Raw genomic sequence first — 19357 nt, forward strand, 5'->3', positions numbered from 1 at the left:
GACCTCCAGGGTGTGTGTGTCAGAGAGAGAGAGTTTATAGAGTTCCATCCCTTCAATACTTTCCAGTATGAATCACCCAAACCCTCCAAACACACACACAGCAGACACTCCGAGTGTTGGGTTTTGGTTGAACGGCCTTTATTGCGCTTTATTCCTCATACATATGGACCATACATATGGATTATGGGGCAGTGGTGGCCTAGCTGTTAAGGAAGCGGCCCCGTAGCCAGAAGGTTGCCGGTTCGAATCCCAATTCGCCAAGGAGCTACTGAGGTCCCCTTGATGAAGGTCCCGTGAAGGGCGCCTGTCATGGTGCCCACTGCTCACTCAGGGTGATGGTTAAATACAGAGGACACATTTCGTTGTGTCACCGTTTGCTGTGCTGCAGTGTTTCACAATGACAATCACTTCACTTTCACTTTCATGAGAATCAATGTTTTAGTGAAGACGTTAGAACGTTCGTCCTCCTCCATGTGAAGTGCTGGAGTGTTCAGAAATATGGCAACAAGTCATCGTGACCTGCTGTCACCGTGTTCTGTGCGTGTGTCCGGTTTAATTGACCCTGCGCTGCTCAAACCCACTGCCGTAGTAGATCCACGACTTCCCGCGTGAGACGCGGATGTTCGTGTCGTTCTAGGACACAGAATGAAACGCGAATCACATTAACCAATCAGCGGTCATAAGGTTCTCATTTCTGCGCAACGGGGCCACGCCCCTCCACAGCGCACACGCCCCTTAGCGGGAAGAACTCTCATGATTATTCATCAGTGCCGCTCAGGTGGGCGTGTCCCCGCCCACTGGTCCTGAACAACTGAAGCTCACAACAGACCCCGTCTCTGGAGTTGGGGCTCCGAGTGACGTCACGCTCTTCTATAACGCAGATTTGGCGCTTGTGCGGTGGACGGCGACAGATAACAATCAGGTAACGCGGCCACGCTTTTCATCTTTCAGCAGACTTTTTACCTCATGAATATTCATCAGCGCCGCTCAGGTGGGCGTGTCCCTGTCCGCTCAGTCTCTGGAGTTGGGGCTCCGAGTGACGTCACGCTCTTCTATAACGCAGATTTGGCGCCTGTGCGGTGGACGCGAGACTCCGACAGCGACAGATAACAGTCAGGTAACGCTTTTCATCTTTCAGCAGACTTTCTACCTCACGAAATGCATTCTTCTCGGGCGTGTGAAGAGCCCCTGAAGTGCGCAGTTGTTTAACAAGGTCTGAGATCCTGAGCAGAACCTACTGGAGCACAGAGTTCTGCTGGAACTGGACGTGATAAATGTAGAGTAAAATCATTTATGACATGGTGCTGAATGTTCTGAATGACACTGAGAATATAAATTGTGTGTTTGGTATTTCATGCCTTTGGAATTTACTCTGATTGGGAAATGACTTCCATGCTGAGTGTGATGAAAGTCCCACTCTTCATCTCCCCATGTGACAAGAGGTCTGTCCCACATCATTGGCACTGAGAATCTGATCAAATGTTGCTTTTTTGTTGATAATAGACAGAGTTATGAAGAATATTTCATGATCATCATGTCATAGATAATATCATACCCAACCCTCATCTCCTGATGAAGATAGGTTCTAGGAGTGATCTTCTGCAAAGCAAGATCCTTCAGATGCAGTATGCAGAGCAAAAAGTAAAAAAACAAGATGGTTATGAAGCACTTAATCAGAAACAGACCCACAAGTCTAACACAAGGAATTATAAATCTAGCACTCGGGATTATGAGTCCATCAACTGGAATTATAAATATTGCAACTGGAATTCTGAATATTGCAACTGGAATTCTGAATCTACCACCAAGAATTCACAGTCTAGCAAAACGGAATTATGAGTCTAGCACCAAGAATTCTGAATTGTCCACCAGTAATTCATAATCAAGCACCAGACTTCTGAATATAAATCTCCCTCCAGGAATTCTGAGTCTAGCACCAGTAATTCTGAACATTCCACCAGTAAATCTGAATCTTGCAGTCGAGCAACTGGAATTCTGAATCCACAATCATGAATTCTGAATATCACAACTGGAATTTTTAATCTAGCACCAGGATTTCTGAGTCTAGTACCAGCGTTTCTGAATCTAGCATCAGTAATTCTGAAGGGTGGTAGTAGCCTAGTGGGTAACACACTTGCCTATGAACCAGAAGACCCGGGTTCGAATCCCCCTTACTACCATTGTGTCCCTGAGCAAGACACTTAACCCTAAATTGCTCCAGGGAGACTGTCCCTGTAATTACTGGTTGTAAGTCGCTCTGGATAAGGGCGTCTGATAAATGCTGTAAATGTAAATGTAATGTAAATGAATATAGGCTAGCAACTGGAATTCCGAACCTACCACAAGGGATTCTGAGTCTAGCACCAGAAAGTCCACATTTTCCATCAGTAATTCTGAATCAGCACTAGGAATTCTGAGTCTAATACCAGGAATCCTTTATCTACCACCACAGAGCTTCACTATGTCTGTGTGTATGTGTGTGTGTCAGATTTCTGTGAAAGTGCTTTTCTGTGACCTGATCTGGGTACAGTAGTGATGACACATCAGATAAAAGCAGAAATGAATCTGATGCCCTGACAAGAGAGAGAACCTCCTCACAGTGCGTTAATATTCTGTGTTCCCCATGGTAACTGAGTTCATGAGTGAGTGGGGCACCTCAGTCCCCGCCCTGCGCCCAGTGTCCCCAGATGGGCTCCGACAGGTGTGACCCTGAGTAGGTGTTTTAGCACAGCGAATGAGTATCCTCTAAACCTCCCAGCCAAGTTCACTGGATACAGGATATTCTTTATTCCGTTAAAATGGAAAGGATAAGACTTTCACTTAGGGGTTCCCTTAAGACAAAAAGTTGGGGTCCTTTTCTCAATCTGGTTAAGAGTAAGAATTTCCCTTCTGTTCCTGGGTGATACATTTCATGTCTGGGTGGAGCTTTGCAGTGGTGATTTTCTTTTTTTATTTTTTATTTATTTGTTTATTGATAGGTTGTTTATTGATGGGTTATTGTATTTGTTTATTGATAGGTTATTTTTTTCTAAAAACTATGAATGAACACATGTGGAGTTCTGTACTTAACAAAAAGTGGAGACCTGGCCTCCACAGTCACCAGACCTGATCCCAATCCAGAAGGTTTGGGGTGAGCTGGACCCCAACAAGTGCTAAACACCTCTGGGAACTCCTTCAAGACTGTTGGAGAAGCATTTCAGGTGACGACCTCTTGAAGCTCATCGAGAGAATGCCAAGAGTGTGTAAAGCAGTAATCAGAGCAAAGAAACTAGAATATAAAACATGTTTTCACTTATTTCACCTTTTTTGTTAAGTACATAACTCCACATGTGTTCATTCATAGTTTTGATGCCTTCAGTGAGAATCTACCAACGTAAATAGTCATGAAAATAAAGAAAACACGTTGAATGAGAAGGTGCGTCCAAACTTTTGGCCTGTACTGTATATGTATGGATGTATATTTTTTTTTTTCCTTTTGTTTGTTTCTTTTTATTGGGGTCTAGGTTTGGGGATTGTTTGAGCTGTTTTCTTTTGTAACTATTTGAGAACGTGGTTATTGCTCATGTTCTAATTCCAATAAACAAAGTAAAAAAAAAAATTACAGCGAATGAGTAAGTGACTGTTTTGCACCCGGTGTTATTGGGGCAGAGGGAACAAAGCAAGTTCTTTAGGAACCTATGTGCAGGACGTCTCTTCATTGGAAAATTGTTGCTTGGTCTTAGGAGATGTTAGGGAAGGCCACCGGTCACCTGGTCCGGCAGATTGACCCGGATGGTTCTCTGATCGGAGTGTCCCGGCTGGCGGACTCGGATAGGCTGCAACCGCTGGGTGTGGTTCTAAAGCGACCCGGACGATGGCCGTGGAGCCGAGCCAAGTACAGGCCCACCGACTTCACCCTCACACACATCACAACCGGCAGGAAGTCACCAAAGATAGGTATACACAAACACACAATTCAATTCTGCCTCTGTGTTGTATGAAGGTTTTTGTGTTTGTGTGGGTTACTGACGAGTATTTGTGTGTGTCTGATTGTGCAGAACTGATTACAACAGACTTCATGAATTATAAGGGTACATACACAGAGAAAATGGGTGGGGCTCTACACGCTGAAATGGGAGGAGCCAGGATGCAGGCAGAGGGGCGGGGCTCCTCTCAGCTCCAGTCGTCTTTTGGAAAACTGCGCAAGGAGGTGGTGAACGTGCGAATGCTGCTGGACAGCTCTGAAGACCGGTCAGTAAAACACACACACACACACACACACTGCAGCACACTGTGTGTGTGTGTGTTTAGGTGTGTAACTTTGACCTCTGTTGTTCTGTAGGCTGGTGGATTTGCACCACCCCTTGGTTCAGCAGACAGGTTCTCAGTTGGGTTCTGTTCTGGCCGTCCTGAAACAGAGGATCATCACCTCCTCTCCCTGCTCCATAATGTTCTCCGGCCTGCAGCGTGGAACCTGCTCCGCTGTTCTCAGAGCCCTGGGCAGCAGGAGCATACAGGTACAGAACGTTCAACTCATGAACAATTTCCACATTCTAACCCTAATAAACATACAAAAACCAACACATACATTCTAACACGCAAACACTAACATGCAAACACACTTACATTAACACACACAACACCAATACAGGGAGTGCAGAATTATTAGGCAAGATGTATTTTTGAGGAATAATTTTATTATTGAACAACAACCATGTTCTCAATGAACCCAAAAAACTCATATCAAAGCTGAATGTTTTTGGAAGTAGTTTTTATCTATTTTAGGGGGATATCTGTGTGTGCAGGTGACTATTACTGTGCATAATTATTAGGCAAATGAACAAAAAACAAATATATACCCATTTCAATTACACTCAAGGACACTCAACATTTACATTTACATTTACAGCATTTATCAGACGCCCTTTTCCAGAGCAACTTAAAATCAGTATTTAAAGGGACAGCCCCCCTGGAGCAACTCAAGGTTAGGTGTCTTGCTCAGAGACACAATGGTAGTAAGTGGGATTCGAACCCGGGTCTTCTGGTTCATAGGCGAGTGTGTTACCCACTAGGCTACTACCAGCCTGCCATCCATGGATTCTGTCAGTGTGTTGATCTGTTCACCATCAACATTGCGTGCAGCAGCAACCACAGCCTCCCAGACACTGTTCAGAGAGGTGTACTGTTTTCCCTCCTTGTAAATCTCACATTTGATGATGGACCATAGGTTCTCAATGGGGTTCAGATCAGGTAAACAAGGAGGCCATGTCATTAGTTTTTCTTCTTTTATACCCTTTCTTGCCAGCCACGCTGTGGAGTACTTGGACGCGTGTGATGGAGCATTGTCCTGCATGAAAATCATGTTTTTCTTGAAGGATGCAGACTTCTTCCTGTAGGACTGGGAGTTGAGCTTGACTCCATCCTCAACCCGAAAAGGCCCCACAAGCTCATCTTTGATGATACCAGCCCAAACCAGTACTCCACCTCCACCTTGCCGTCTGAGTCGGACTGGAGCTCTCTGGCCTTTACCAATCCAGCCACAGGCCCATCCATCTGGCCCATCAAGACTCACTCTCATTTCATCAGTCCATAAAACCTTAGAAAAATCAGTCTTGAGATATTTCTTGGCCCAGTCTTGACGTTTCAGCTACTGTGTCTCGTTCAGTGGTGGTCGTTTTTCAGCCTTTCTTACCTTGGCCATGTCTCTGAGTATTGCACACCTTGTGCTTTTGGGCACTCCAGTGATGTTGCAGCTCTGAAATATGGCCAAACTGGTGGCAAGTGGCATCTTGGCAGCTGCACGCTTGACTTTTCTCAGTTCATGGGCAGTTATTTTGCCCCTTGGTTTTTCCACACGCTTCTTGCGACCCTGTTGACTATTTTGAATGAAACGCTTGATTGTTCGATGATCACGCTTCAGAAGCTTTGCAATTTTAAGAGTCCTGCATCCCTCTGCAAGATATCTCACTATTTTTGACTTTTCTGATCCTGTCAAGTCCTTCTTTTGACCCATTTTGCCAAAGGAAAGGAAGTTGCCTAATAATTATGCACACCTGATATAGGGTGTTGATGTCATTAGACCACACCCCTTCTCATTACAGAGATGCACATCACCTAATATGCTTAATTGGTAGTAGGCTTTCGAGCCTATACAGCTTGGAGTAAGACAACATGCATGAAGAGGATGATGTGGACAAAATACTCATTTGCCTAATAATTCTGCACTCCCTGTACACAAACGCTAACACACAAATACTAACACACAAACACTAACATGCAAACACACAAACAGCAATACACAAACGCTAACACACCAACACTAACATGCAAACACACTAACATTAACACACAAACACTAACATGCAGACACACTTACATTAACACCCACAAACACCAATACACTAACAGTAACACACAAATACTAACACACAAACACTAACATGCAAACACCCTAACATTAACACACAAACACCAATACACAAACGCTAACATACAAATACTAACACGCAAACACACTAACATTAACACACAAACACTAACATGCAAACACACAAACGCTAACACACCAATACTAACACACAAACAGTAATATGCAAACACACTAACATTAACACACACAAACACTAACACAAACACACACAAATACTAACATGCACAACTAACATGCAAACACAAACTCTACCATACAAATGCTAACACACACAAATTCTAACACGCAAAAACGAACACATAAACTCACTAACATTAACACACACAAACACATAGAGAGTTACATAGACACTCCTCAAAATTCTGCTGTTTTACTGTTCTGTAATGTTTGTGGATTTGTTTTAACAACCTGGTGTGTTTTGTTTTGTGTGTGTTCTCAGGTCAGTGTGAGTGAGAGCACATCGGTACAGCTGGACAGTGACGTTTCCATGGAGATCCCTCCCAACACTGTTCTGGCCTACAGTGTCATTGACCTCCTCATCAAAGAAAATGGCAACTATGGTGAGTGTGTGTTTGTGTGTGACATATTTATTTGTGTCTCTGCACATATTTATTTTGTGTGTCTGCAGAGTTTTGCCTTCAGCCTGAAGTTCAGGGTGGATTTGCATCTGGGAGAACCTCCCGCCGCTCTTGGGTGGATGAGGTGGACCATGGGGATGGCGCAAGGGTGGAGCCAGACCAGGAGAAACATGGGGCAGGAATTCCACTTGTGAACATACAGCAGCGTACGGGTAACTTTACGTTTATTAGGGAATGGATGTGTGTATTTTTGTTCATTCATCATGTGTTTGTGTGTGTGTAGAGTTAATGCAGGTTAAGATAGACTTGCAGCACCTGTGTTGTCTTGTGGACTCAACCCGGTCAGATCTGCTCCACCTGCTGACTTCCCTCCTGCCTGACCATGTCTCTCTCTGGCTGCTGGAGGAAAAGGTGAGTGACAGCTCTGGACCAATCACATCCCCCCGTTATTACTAAGCAGGAAGTAGAACTGTGACATCCTTTCTCTCCTAGTTGGATGATTTATGTTCAGGTGACCCAACCTGCCTACAGTCTGCATCAACCAGCAGCTCCCAGAATGGCTCAACCAATGAGGGATCCTCGAGTCCGAATGCCCCCTCAATCAGGGCCATGCATCTGCTTGTAAGCGCCCTAGAGGGTATGTAGCAATCACATGACCAGATCCTTACTGACCAATCAGCATCTTTGTAGTACAGGAGCAAATAAGTGTTTTATTTTATTCCATCCTGTTTCTTACTCAGTGGGAAGAATTCACAGTGTGTGTGTGTGTGTGTGTTTGTGTGTTCAGAGCTCCCTCCCAACTGTTTAGATCAGTTGGTCTCATGCTGTTCCGACGGGCTTCTGTCCTCCATCAATCAGCTGGTAATTTACACTCATAACGTACTCACACACAAACACACACACACACTCAATGACTCGTGTGTGTTTCCAGGTAGCCGCTCTGCTGGGATCTCAGATCCTCCATGTCGATGAGCTGCCACCACATCTGCAGAGTGCGGAGTTTTTGCTCCGGGCGGAGCAGCTGCTGGACTCGGCGGGCGTGGCGCTGAAGCGAGAGATGGGCGGCGTGTGGGCGGAGTCTCAGGACACCCGGGACCTGCGCCCTCTGCTGCTGTGTGTTGCTGTCCATGGGTTGAACTGCCTGAGCAGCACGGGGACATTCCCTGTGCCATTGTAACCACTCAGGGTAGCAGAACAACTCAACAAATGATGATGATGGACGATGGTGACGATGCCAATGTCCCAGAAGTTCAGCAGATGCTTGCAGAACTGTTCCATGTTGAGAATTTTGCATTCTGATGTTCTTTATTCCTCATCTGTGTGTGATGTGATGATATTTCAGAACTTTTGTCATGTATTGTAAGACCGTACCAGTATTTCATATCAGTAATATCTTATAAAACCTGTAATAAGACCTGGTATCTTCTCTATCATCATATTAAGGATTTCATTTTTAATCCAACACACAAGAAAACTGGCACTGATGCATCTGTGATGAGATGAATGGCATCATCATTTATTGTTTTTTGGGGGTCCTTTTCACCACATTAGATAAGAACTGATAACATTTCAACTGAAAACAAATGTGAAAAGCAGGCAACAGGAAGTGATGAGCGGACAGAACACAAAGAATAGACAACAATGTTGACATTAAAAACTACGACACAAAGGATCATGGGAAGAAAAGGCTGTACTATACTGTACTGTACTAAACTAACGGTCCCATAAAGAAAGCAGAACAGCTGAATCGGGTTTAGAGGGACTTTTACAGGTTCTGATTTACTCAGCTGGTAATGCTGATTATTTCCCCATAAAGAATCTCTATTAATGATAATATCTAGTGGAGTGGAGATCTCCTGTATTAAAAACATGATAGCGATGATGAGCTCAGTTGTTCTTGATTGGAAAATTCATATTTTAAACACACACACAGACACACACCATCTCCAGTTTGGCCGTACTGATGTGACTAGAAATGTTTGATACAAAATTTCCCGTAATAAAATAAATTAAGATCCGGCTTGAGTAGAAAGTCCCGGGGTTTGGGGGTTTGGCATCCCGTGGGTGTGGCCAGGAACTGAGAGGGGCTGCTTACACACAGGTTCAGAAGACCCAGTTGACGGGGACCCACTGTGGCTGGGAGCCGAGCTGCTGGACGGCGTCCTGCAGCGCCTCGAACGCGGCGTCCAGGTTGTTGTTGACGATGGCCAGATCGAAGTAGTGCCTGTAGGTTCTCTGAATGCGGGCGCTCTCGTCCACCGTCTTCTTCAGATCCACGTCCTGATGGGGAAACCCGCGTCACAGACTCAGCGCAGACACACACACTCACACACTCACACACTCGGACGGATTCGGGACTCACTGTCAGCTGTTTCCTGCTGAGTCCAGCATCCAGTGCAGCCTGATGCATCGACTTCAGCGTCTCAAAGTCAGGGGCCGCGATGAAGACAACGAACGGCATGAACTCGCCCGTCCTCACCAGCTTCAGGGCCTGGAGACAGACAGAGAGAGACGTCATGATCAGGACTTGTGAAGACAGCGTCCGAATTCATAACTTGGCTCTGACTGGTCGAGATCTGACTCAGCACTTTTTTTCTCGGTTCTGCGCTTGGTGTCTCTCCGGTTCCTCACCTGTGGGTTGACATCCAGAATACAGGTGCGTCCAGTCTTAGCCACCTCATGAATGGACTCCATCTTGGTTCCGTACAGGTTGCCGTCGTACTCACCGTGCTCCAGGTAGCGCCCCGCCCGAATGTCCATCTCCATCTCCATCCGACTCACAAACCGATACGAGTGTCCATCCCTGTCGTCGTCACGCGGCCGCCGAGATGTGACTGACATCAGGAGAGAGTGAGTGTAAGGGTGGCTCTCTGTGTGTGTGTGTGTGTGTGTGTTCATGCTTACAGGGAACTGTTGTTCCGAATTGCGCCGGATGCTGCAAAACCAGACGGTTTTTCAGGCTCCGTCTGCCCACCCCCTGAGCGCCAATCAGAACCATGGTCTTCCTTTGGAACGGTGGCATCCTGGCCACCTCCTCGTAAATCTGAAGCTCATGCCTGTCGAACTCTGCAACCAACAATGGAGGCTCCGGTCAGCTAATCAGAAAGGCCGGCAGAAAACCTGAACCCTGGACCGATCCGAAAGCGGACTCACCTGCGTTCCTGGCCGTCAGGTACATCATCTTCTTCTTCTTTTTCCCTGATACTGTCCCACACAGCACTGCTGAGGAGGACAGGAGAACGTTTCAGCTCCAGAGGCCTTCAGATGGAACGTCTTACAGTGGTCCTAAAAAGGACTCTGCGTGTGGGTGTTTGTTTACCTGACCCATCCCAGTCTTTTGGGACAAACGCTTTCCTCTTTTCTTCTAGAAACTGACTGGGGATCAGACCTGTAGCCCCGCCCACAACATGGCAAGCCTGGCAGGAGAGAAACACGAAGGTGCATTTAAAACAACATGAACAGGATCCACCAATGACATCGCAAGGCTCACCTGCCACCAGTTCAGATCCTCCCTGTTCACAATCTGAAGGACGTCCCCCCGGGAGAATGCTAGCCCCGCCTCCTTACACGGGATTAAATTGTCATTGGCTGGATTGTAGTCAAAGTGTGGCTTTACATACACCTGGAAGAGGGACAACAGATACACACTAACACCATGTGTCTGGGCAGTGTGTGTGTGTGTGTGTGTGTGTGTGTGAGTGTGAGTGTGTGTGTACCTGTGGAGGTGAGGGTGTGTCTCTGTAACTGGGCAGGATCTTCAGGGTGATCGCTCCACTGATCTCCTTCAGAAGATCCTGTAGCTCGGTCGGATTGTTCCCCACGTCCCGCCCATTCACTTCCTTTATGATGTCACCTACATGCAGGAGACCCTGCCTGTCAATCATGCCGCCGTGGAGAATCCGTGCGATGATCAGATCGTCCTTCTCCACACGGAATGTCACGCCCTGAACAGGAACACACACAGTCTGTTTGATTCTGCAGTGGTGGCCACTAGAGGGAGCAGTCAGATCATTTTTATATTTCCAAAATAAGGGAATTTTACAATTAATGCAGTAATGAACACACACACACACACACACACCAGTGGTTCTCCAGCCTTCTTGCGAATGCCGATCATCCTCACAGCGTCCGCCTGCATGAGAGCGCTGTTCACCAGTGCCTCATTAGTAGCTTCTGGTGGAGGCGGGGCTTCGTAGCACTTCGTAGCCACCATATCATGAGCTTCCAGGAGTGACTGAGGGGGAGGACACGATGTTATTACAGGCTGTAATGACCCCGCCCCTACCAGCAGCACCACCTGGATTATTATTCATGATGATGATGAAGATGATGATGAAATTCACACCTGGAAGTGTGGCTCCTGCAGGATCCTGGACAGTTCCGCTGCACTGTCATCGCGGTTGCTCAGGCCAGTGATGTCACCTAGGATCTCAGTAACGAGTTCCACGTTGTTCTCCTGCACCGCCTCCAGCTTCACGTCCTCTAGACGCTCATGAGCCTGCAAGAACGCACACATTCACACACACTTCACTTTACGTGCACATTCTCACTTTGTGTGTGTGTGTGTGTGTGTGTGTGTGTGTAAGTGTGTGTCACCTTCGCCAGTGAGCGCACAATGGGACTCTCCATAATTCCTCGAAGGAAGATCAGGTCAAGGTCTTGGCTTCCAGCGGACGAGGGGAACTCCCCCAAATTATCCAACACCTGCTGCATCGCTGCAGACACACACGTACACACACCCCACACACACACACACACACATACACCATTAACACTGATTTATGGTTTCTAGAAAGACTCCTGAACTCTCCTGAACTGGCTAATTTTAATGTAGAACGTGTGGAACAGCGAAACCTTCCATCATAAAGACAACGTTCAATCACCTTCTGTGCTGGTGAAACCATGGTGGGTCTAACTTCTCTAATCCGGATGGTGCATTTCTCTCGGATGAACGGGTAGGACGCTCTCATTTACTACGTCGATGGAACTGGGCATTGCTACTTCGGACTTTCCTGCCAATCCCTGGCTGCAGCTCACACTGCACTGCATCTGTGACCTGACATGAACATCCCGGGGTATTCCAGCGCTGACACTGTGTGTGTTCGTAAAGTTCTGCTGGGTAAACAGCCTGGACCGTCTCAGAGTGACCATCGTACACTCAAACACTCACTGAAAACCACAGGCAGCATGTGTGAGGCTGCCAGTTTGATCCTAGAACATGGCAAGAGAAACCTACCGATGTGGAACTCACATTCTGCCCACATCAACATAATCCCACAATCCCCTGCTGCATGTGTCGAGAGCTCAGTGTAGACCCCGCCCCTCCAACACACACAAGCACACATTTTATATAATCGGCACTAAGTGCGTCTCACACATCTCTCTCTCTCTCTCTGAAGTTCTGCCGGGTGGTATGACTGGTGTGTCAGAAGTGGTGGATCTGTAAGAGGATCTGGCCCTCTACCCCTAATCCTGCCAACCCCCCAGCCCGAGTCTGCATGCTGTAAATCCCAATGGGATTATAATCCCGTACGGAAGCACAGCGGCCCAGGATCGACCACCAGACCAGGCACATGAATTATATTGAAGATGTTATAAACACACACTCACCTGTCCCTACGATTGTACACACCATCAATCCAACAGCTCAGTAGTGTGATCCTAAAAACACACACAAAACAAACACATAAATGAAAGAAAAACCTAATGGAAGCAAAAATAATAAATGAATTACAAGATAACACTGCCTCTAGGCTACAACGTTTCTGTATTACAGTCCATCACACAACTGTGTCTCCAACACAGACAAAGCGCTACTAAACACACACGCACACACTCTGCCCCTGGTACTCTTCACGGCAAACCTCTTATTGTTCTAGAGCAGCACTGAGGCTTACTGTTCTCATCAGCAAAGGAACAGTTTACTGCAACACACACAGACATGCACACACATCACACCAAATAACCCCACATTATCACTATAACTCCATCATCACATTTTCATGCCATGCCAACCAACATTCCCACCATCCCTCAATCACCCCATCATTTCATCATCACATTACTCCACAGCACAGTCATTAAACATCACCACTATCCCTCCATCATCATCTCATTATCACATCACTCCACAACTCCAACCAACATCCCCACCATCCCTCCATCACCCCATCCTCACGTTACTCCACAGCACAGTCATTGAACATCACCACTATCCCTCCATCATCATCATCTCATTATCACATCACTCCACAACTCCAACCAACATCCCCACCATCCCTCCATCACCCCATCCTCACATTACTCCACAGCACAGTCATTGAACATCACCACTATCCTTCCATCATCATCATCTCATTATCACAGCACTCCACAACTCCAACCAACATCCCCAGCATCCCTCCATCACCCCATGAAGTCATCATGACATTACTCCACAGCAGTCAAGCAACATCCCCACTATACCTTCATCATCATCTCATTATCATATCACCCCACAGCAGTCATTCAGCATCCTCACTATGCCTCCATCACCCCATCAAGTCATCATCACATTACTCCATATCACAATCATTCAACATCGCCACTATCACCCCATCATCATCATCTCACTTTCAAATCAGTCCATCACCATTACTCTACATCACCACTCCAGTTATAAGATAACTTCACTGATTAAATTAACTCAAATAATATTTTGTACTTTTACTTGTTTTACTTCAGGTTTACGTCTTAGTTCTACTATTCAATACATCATGACATCTTTTATTTTAAATGACCTCCGAGTCTGAAGACATTCTGCACATATAAACCTGAAACCGAGCCCCTCCCACCTCCTTTGTTGCCAGGCAGCCTGAAGGAGGACCGTTTGTTTTGTGACTATCACTTCAGTTAAACAGTAAGTAAAGGACTCGAAGCCTCAATTTGACCCTATGATATCTGTCACACAAGCACACCCACACAGTGCTGTCCCACTGAGAACGTCTGGAGCGTGTTTTACTCACGTTGGCTGTCGGCTGCAACTGAAGAGGCTGAAGATATGGGAATGGGGGGGAGGGAGAGACCAAGCGCCAGACACACACACACCGGTCATATGTAGGTCATACTGTGCCCCACAAGCACCCCAGCATAAGAGGATTGGTTCACTCAACCACAAATAATAATGACAGAACAATAATTATTATGACAATATTTTATCGTTATGGACTAAATTCTGTCTCTAGTTCTCTCTCTTAAGCACACATTCACAGCTCATTCCTGTTTTTGAGTGTGGAGTACCGTGTGTGACATAACCCACTCTGTCACATGACTTCGCTCGTCTTTCTCTCCCCCCTCTCCTTCAGGGCCTTGCGTATTTGTGTATTTGTGTGTGTGTGTGTGTGTGTGTGGTGCAAGTACAGAGTCTAAATGAGGTCACTGTTGGAAATGAAGTAAAAGTATCTCAGGGACGAGTGTGTCTGCGCTGGGACAGCTGATCTGAGATCTGATCTGGTCTGAATTCAAAGATCATCAATTATAAATGTAGATCACAGTTCAGCAGATTAGTTCCTGTAAGATTCTGTGCTGGAAGAGGTGGAAGTTCAGGGTCATGGTCAGATATCAGTGCTGCAAAGACATAAATTTATTTAAACAGTTTTAAAAGCATTTGTAAATGCATATGAGGACACGTTGGGGTTAAAGGTCCCGGAAGGATCCTGCAGCATCTCCCTCTAACCCAATCTTAATGCCTCTGGCCTGGCCTGTGGTCAGTGAACCATCTGGCCACCAGGTCATTGGGGCATGACCAAAAGTGCATACACGCTCTACACACACACACACACACACACACACACACATATGTATAGCTGTATGCGTGCGTGTGTGTGTGTATGTGTTGTATGTGTGTGTGTGTGTGTGTGTGTGTGTGTGTGTGTGTGCATATGTGTGTAGATATAATACCGAATTTTTAATTGCAGACGGTCGTCGATATCTGAAGAAAATAAATTAATAATCCAGCGTCCAGAGAAACGATTTCATCCCGGAGCGTCTCCTGTCCGCACCACCACCTCCTTTTCTCCTTCTTCTCCCCTCCTTCCGTCCGGAGCGGAGCGGAAACTTACCGCCGAGCCGCTGAAGGACGCACTGGGTCGGCCGGTCCTGCACAGTGTCCCGGTTCCGATTCAAACCTCCACTGTCCCGGAGCTCGGCGTCACGTGGTGACATCAGATCTGCCGGACACGCCCCTCTGCGTGACGCCAGACAGAGCTGGCCAATCAGCGCGCCAAACAGTAGAACAGTAACAATAAAAAAATAATAACGATAAATAAATGTACTGAGGTGTATGCATGTTTTAATATCCATTGTCAACTTGGAACATCACAAATGTTGTTCTATTGAAAAGGCGGGGAACTGGGGCTGCAGAACCCGGTGGAACCCGGATCTCTGGTTCCACCTGACCCCATAAAGCAGCGCACCACATACCATCCAGATTAAATTTTGTACTTTTTTATGCTGTAATTAATTTTCTGCAAATGGAACTGAAATAAGAGCCATTATAGAAAGTTTTAATGTACACATTTTATAAGATGATGGAAGGGAATTATTGTTATTATTATTTACTAATGTTAATTCCAAGGTTTGATATTCTTTAATTATATTCATATCTGTATGAAATCACACAGTTGTGGATTGCAGGAGTGACGTAGATAATTTCAGAATACACAGAATTTCAGCAGTCTCACGTACAGATGGAAATTATTTTATGCTGTTTTTTATATATATACAATTTTGTACGTCATTAAAAAAACGAAACCAAGATTCGGCTCCTACATTTGAGGTTTTTATCTTTATCCAGAAAAATAGTTAAATCCATTCATTTATTTACTGTGCAGTGTGAAGAGCAAACTGCAGATTATGTCACCTTTGACCCCTAATGTAAAGCCCCTCCTTTCCCTACGGAGGTGTGTGTCGTCTTGTTCACATCCATCCACACAATGGTGCTTTATTCTCTTTATTGTCACACACACACACAAAAAAAATCACACTGCTAAACAGTTCAGGAGCTTCAGGAAACACTGGACTGATCAGGATGAGAAGTTTGTGCTGCAGGTCAGAAGGTCAGATGTCACCAGAGAAGCATCTCGTCATATCTAAGAGTGAGACGGAAATTCAGCATTTTAAAATTCAATTTTCACCTCCTTCGCGCGTCCAATTTAAATCCCGCCTCTGACCTGCCCGGTGGGCGGGGTCTGCCCTGTGGGTGGAGCATTGGCTCCTCCAGCAGCAGATCTTTGACCAGCGAGTCCGAACCTGACCTCTTCCCATACCTGGGAGGAGATAAAACGCACAAACTGAACACACACAACCGAATAATAATAATCAAGAATAAATGAGCCCTAACAATAATAACCCACACACTCACAAACACACACGCACATACCCCCACATATAACATACACAGGTTTTTAAATTGTCTTTAGTAGGGTGGTAGTAGCCTAGTGGGTAACACACTCGCCTTTGAACCAGAAGACCCAGGTTCAAATCCCACTTACTACCATTGTGTCCCTGAGCAAGACACTTAACCCTGAGTGTCTCCAGGGGGGGGACTGTCCCTGTAACTACTGATTGTAAGTCGCTCTGGATCAGGGCGTCTGGTAAATGCCGTAAATGTAAATGTCTTTACTCTGGAATATTAAAATAAACAAATATAACACGTGCATAACATAACAGTTGCCACCAATAATGCGCTCTGATTGGCCTCACCGCTGCCGCGTGATCAGGTTGATGTAGTGGCGCAGCGTGGCGTAGTACTTGCTCAGCTCCTCCGCCGGCGCGCCCGCTCCCGGGTCGTCGGGTTTAGTCGGGTACCCGCGGGTCCCCGCGCCCAGGCACAGCAGCGCCAGCCACACGGCGCAGCACGCGTACGGACGCATCGCACGATCCACGGCACAGCTTAAAATCTGCCAGGAACGTCTGGACCCACTAGAACCCGCGCAGAAGGGTGGCGTGGAGCGTAACTCGCTGTGGATCTGGGTTCCTGCTGCTGCCGCCGCCGCTGAGGTGGCATTCTGTCCAAGCACCAAGGTCTCTGCCTTAAATACTAACCCTAAGCAGGAGACGTCAACATTGCGTGTGTGTGTGTGTGTGTCTGTGTGTGTGCATGTGTATTACTGATTGGACATTTAAGGTTCTGATATTGAAAACCAGAATGGAACCATCATCAGCTTCATCATCATCATCAGGGAGCCACACTGCAGATGAATTATTTATAGTGTTTTATTGGTTAAGAGCAGAATTTGGACACAGCATCCTGAAGCCACACAACATAACATACAACTCAACATACACACACACAACTTTGTGTGTTCAGGTTCTCTGCTGAAATAGGAATCTCATTCCAGTAGCGATGGACTGGAGGTGTCAGGTCTTGCTTTTGGGGTTTTAAAAGAGCAGCTGGAGAGTTCTGGAGAAACACACACACAGACAGTTTAACAGCCCATTTGTGCTTCAATTGATGCTCATTATAAGTCTTTAAATGAAGCACAGGCAGGGAGCAGTGGGTCTCCTGGCTGAGGTGAAAGGTGCGTCTGGACATTTTAAATTTGCACTGCAGCCTTATTAATATTCATGGAAAGTGTGTGTGTGTGTGTGTGTGTGTGTGTGTGTGTGTGTTAGTGTGCATGTGTGAATCGTGGCCGTGTCTATTTGTGTTTTCAATTTGACAAATTTATCATCTAATGTAACACTGACCATGCTCACCCCCACACACGCACACACACACACTTTTTCTCACACTCTCTCAGACACACAATTCACAGACATTCATTTCAGCCTAAGTGCCCTGGCTGTGTGCTTCCTGTGTAAAGTTAATGGCTTTTTAAATATGTGATAAAAGCAGCATTCACAGTCAAACCATTCAAGGCACTTTAATTTATTACACACACAGTTAACAGATCTCAGGACACACACACAATCCTGACTCATATTCTTTATGATTCTTTTTTCCCTGATGGTTCTGTTCTTTCTCATGTAGTTGAGTAGTTTAGTAACAACTCCTCTTGCAAGTCGCTTTGGATAAAAGCGTCTGCTAAATAAAGTAAAGTAAAGTAAAGTAAAGCAATCTCCACTATTCCTGTATGTTCACCAACATACTCTTTCACTCACTCACTCCTTCACTCACTCAACCCGTCACTAACTCCGTCACTCCCCCACTCAACCCCTCACTAAATCACGTAAACAATACCTCACTCAGTCACTCCGTCATTTACTCAGTCACTCCCTCACTCACTCCGTCACTCCCCCTCTCAACCCCTCACTAAATCACATAAACAATACCTCACTCATCACTCCCTCACTTACTCAGTCATTCCCTCACTCACTCCGTCACTCCCCCTCTCAACCCCTCACTAAATCACATAAACAATACCTCACTCATCACTCCCTCACTTACTCAGTCACTCCCTCACTCACTCCGTCACTCCCCCTCTCAACCCCTCACTAAATCACATAAACAATACCTCACTCATCACTCCCTCACTCATTCCCCCTCTCAACCCCTCACTAAATCACGTAAACAATACCTCACTCATCACTCCCTCACTTACTCAGTCATTCCCTCACTCACTCCGTCACTCCCCCTCTCAACCCCTCACTAAATCACGTAAACAATACCTCACTCATCACTCCCTCACTTACTCAGTCATTCCCTCACTCACTCCGTCACTCCCCCTCTCAACCCCTCACTAAATCACATAAACAATACCTCACTCATCACTCCCTCACTTACTCAGTCATTCCCTCACTCACTCCGTCACTCCCCCTCTCAACCCCTCACTAAATCACATAAACAATACCTCACTCATCACTCCCTCACTTACTCAGTCATTCCCTCACTCCCTCACTCACTCCGTCACTCCCCCACTCAACCCCTCACTAAATCACGTAAACAATACCTCACTCATCACTCCCTCACTTACTCAGTCATTCCCTCACTCACTCCGTCACTCCCCCACTCAACCCCTCACTAAATCACGTAAACAATACCTCACTCAGTCACTCCGTCATTTACTCAGTCACTCCCTCACTCACTCCGTCACTCCCCCTCTCAACCCCTCACTAAATCACATAAACAATACCTCACTCATCACTCCCTCACTTACTCAGTCATTCCCTCACTCACTCCGTCACTCCCCCTCTCAACCCCTCACTAAATCACGTAAACAATACCTCACTCATCACTCCCTCACTTACTCAGTCATTCCCTCACTCCCTCACTCACTCCGTCACTCCCCCACTCAACCCCTCACTAACTCACGTAAACAATACCTCACTCATCACTCCCTCACTTACTCAGTCATTCCCTCACTCACTCCGTCACTCCCCCACTCAACCC

General features: G+C 46.2%; 3 protein-coding genes across 8 annotated transcripts; 1 reads left to right on the forward strand and 2 right to left on the reverse strand.

Annotated features, from left to right (window-relative positions):
* Positions 1-817: 817 nt before the first annotated feature.
* gsdmea (gasdermin Ea) lies at positions 818-8645 on the forward strand. The gene is made up of 11 exons (XM_028991938.1): positions 818-922; positions 1064-1117; positions 3723-3936; positions 4038-4230; positions 4322-4496; positions 6849-6969; positions 7038-7193; positions 7271-7398; positions 7480-7624; positions 7775-7848; positions 7919-8645. The coding sequence occupies exons 3-11, from the start codon at positions 3726-3728 to the stop codon at positions 8162-8164; spliced, it is 1449 nt and encodes a 482-aa protein (XP_028847771.1). The 5' UTR covers positions 818-922; positions 1064-1117; positions 3723-3725; the 3' UTR covers positions 8165-8645.
* Positions 8478-15194, reverse strand: LOC114797205 (MAGUK p55 subfamily member 6-like). Of its 6 annotated transcripts, none has more exons than XM_028991933.1 (13): positions 15087-15194; positions 12598-12648; positions 11584-11702; positions 11333-11485; positions 11069-11221; positions 10704-10931; positions 10478-10609; positions 10307-10403; positions 10141-10209; positions 9892-10053; positions 9619-9821; positions 9350-9478; positions 8478-9267 (listed from the first exon to the last, which is right to left on the reverse strand). In XM_028991933.1, exons 2-13 carry the CDS (start codon positions 12620-12622, stop codon positions 9091-9093), a joined length of 1647 nt encoding a protein of 548 aa, XP_028847766.1. In that variant the 5' UTR covers positions 12623-12648; positions 15087-15194; the 3' UTR covers positions 8478-9090. The 6 variants fall into 6 exon arrangements, with proteins under 6 accessions (XP_028847766.1, XP_028847770.1, XP_028847765.1 ...); XM_028991937.1 differs by having other exon boundaries at positions 10141-10206; positions 14926-15175; XM_028991932.1 differs by having other exon boundaries at positions 14926-15175.
* An 871-nt stretch (positions 15195-16065) lies between these two features.
* Positions 16066-17005, reverse strand: LOC114796631 (pro-neuropeptide Y-like). Its single transcript, XM_028991000.1, has 3 exons — positions 16729-17005; positions 16197-16292; positions 16066-16115 (listed from the first exon to the last, which is right to left on the reverse strand). The coding sequence occupies exons 1-3, from the start codon at positions 16896-16898 to the stop codon at positions 16091-16093; spliced, it is 291 nt and encodes a 96-aa protein (XP_028846833.1). The 5' UTR covers positions 16899-17005; the 3' UTR covers positions 16066-16090.
* Between the last annotated feature and the right edge of the window lie 2352 nt (positions 17006-19357).

This window comes from Denticeps clupeoides, chromosome 9 (assembly GCF_900700375.1).
Source record: "Denticeps clupeoides chromosome 9, fDenClu1.1, whole genome shotgun sequence".
NCBI classification, from domain to species: Eukaryota; Metazoa; Chordata; class Actinopteri; order Clupeiformes; family Denticipitidae; genus Denticeps; species Denticeps clupeoides.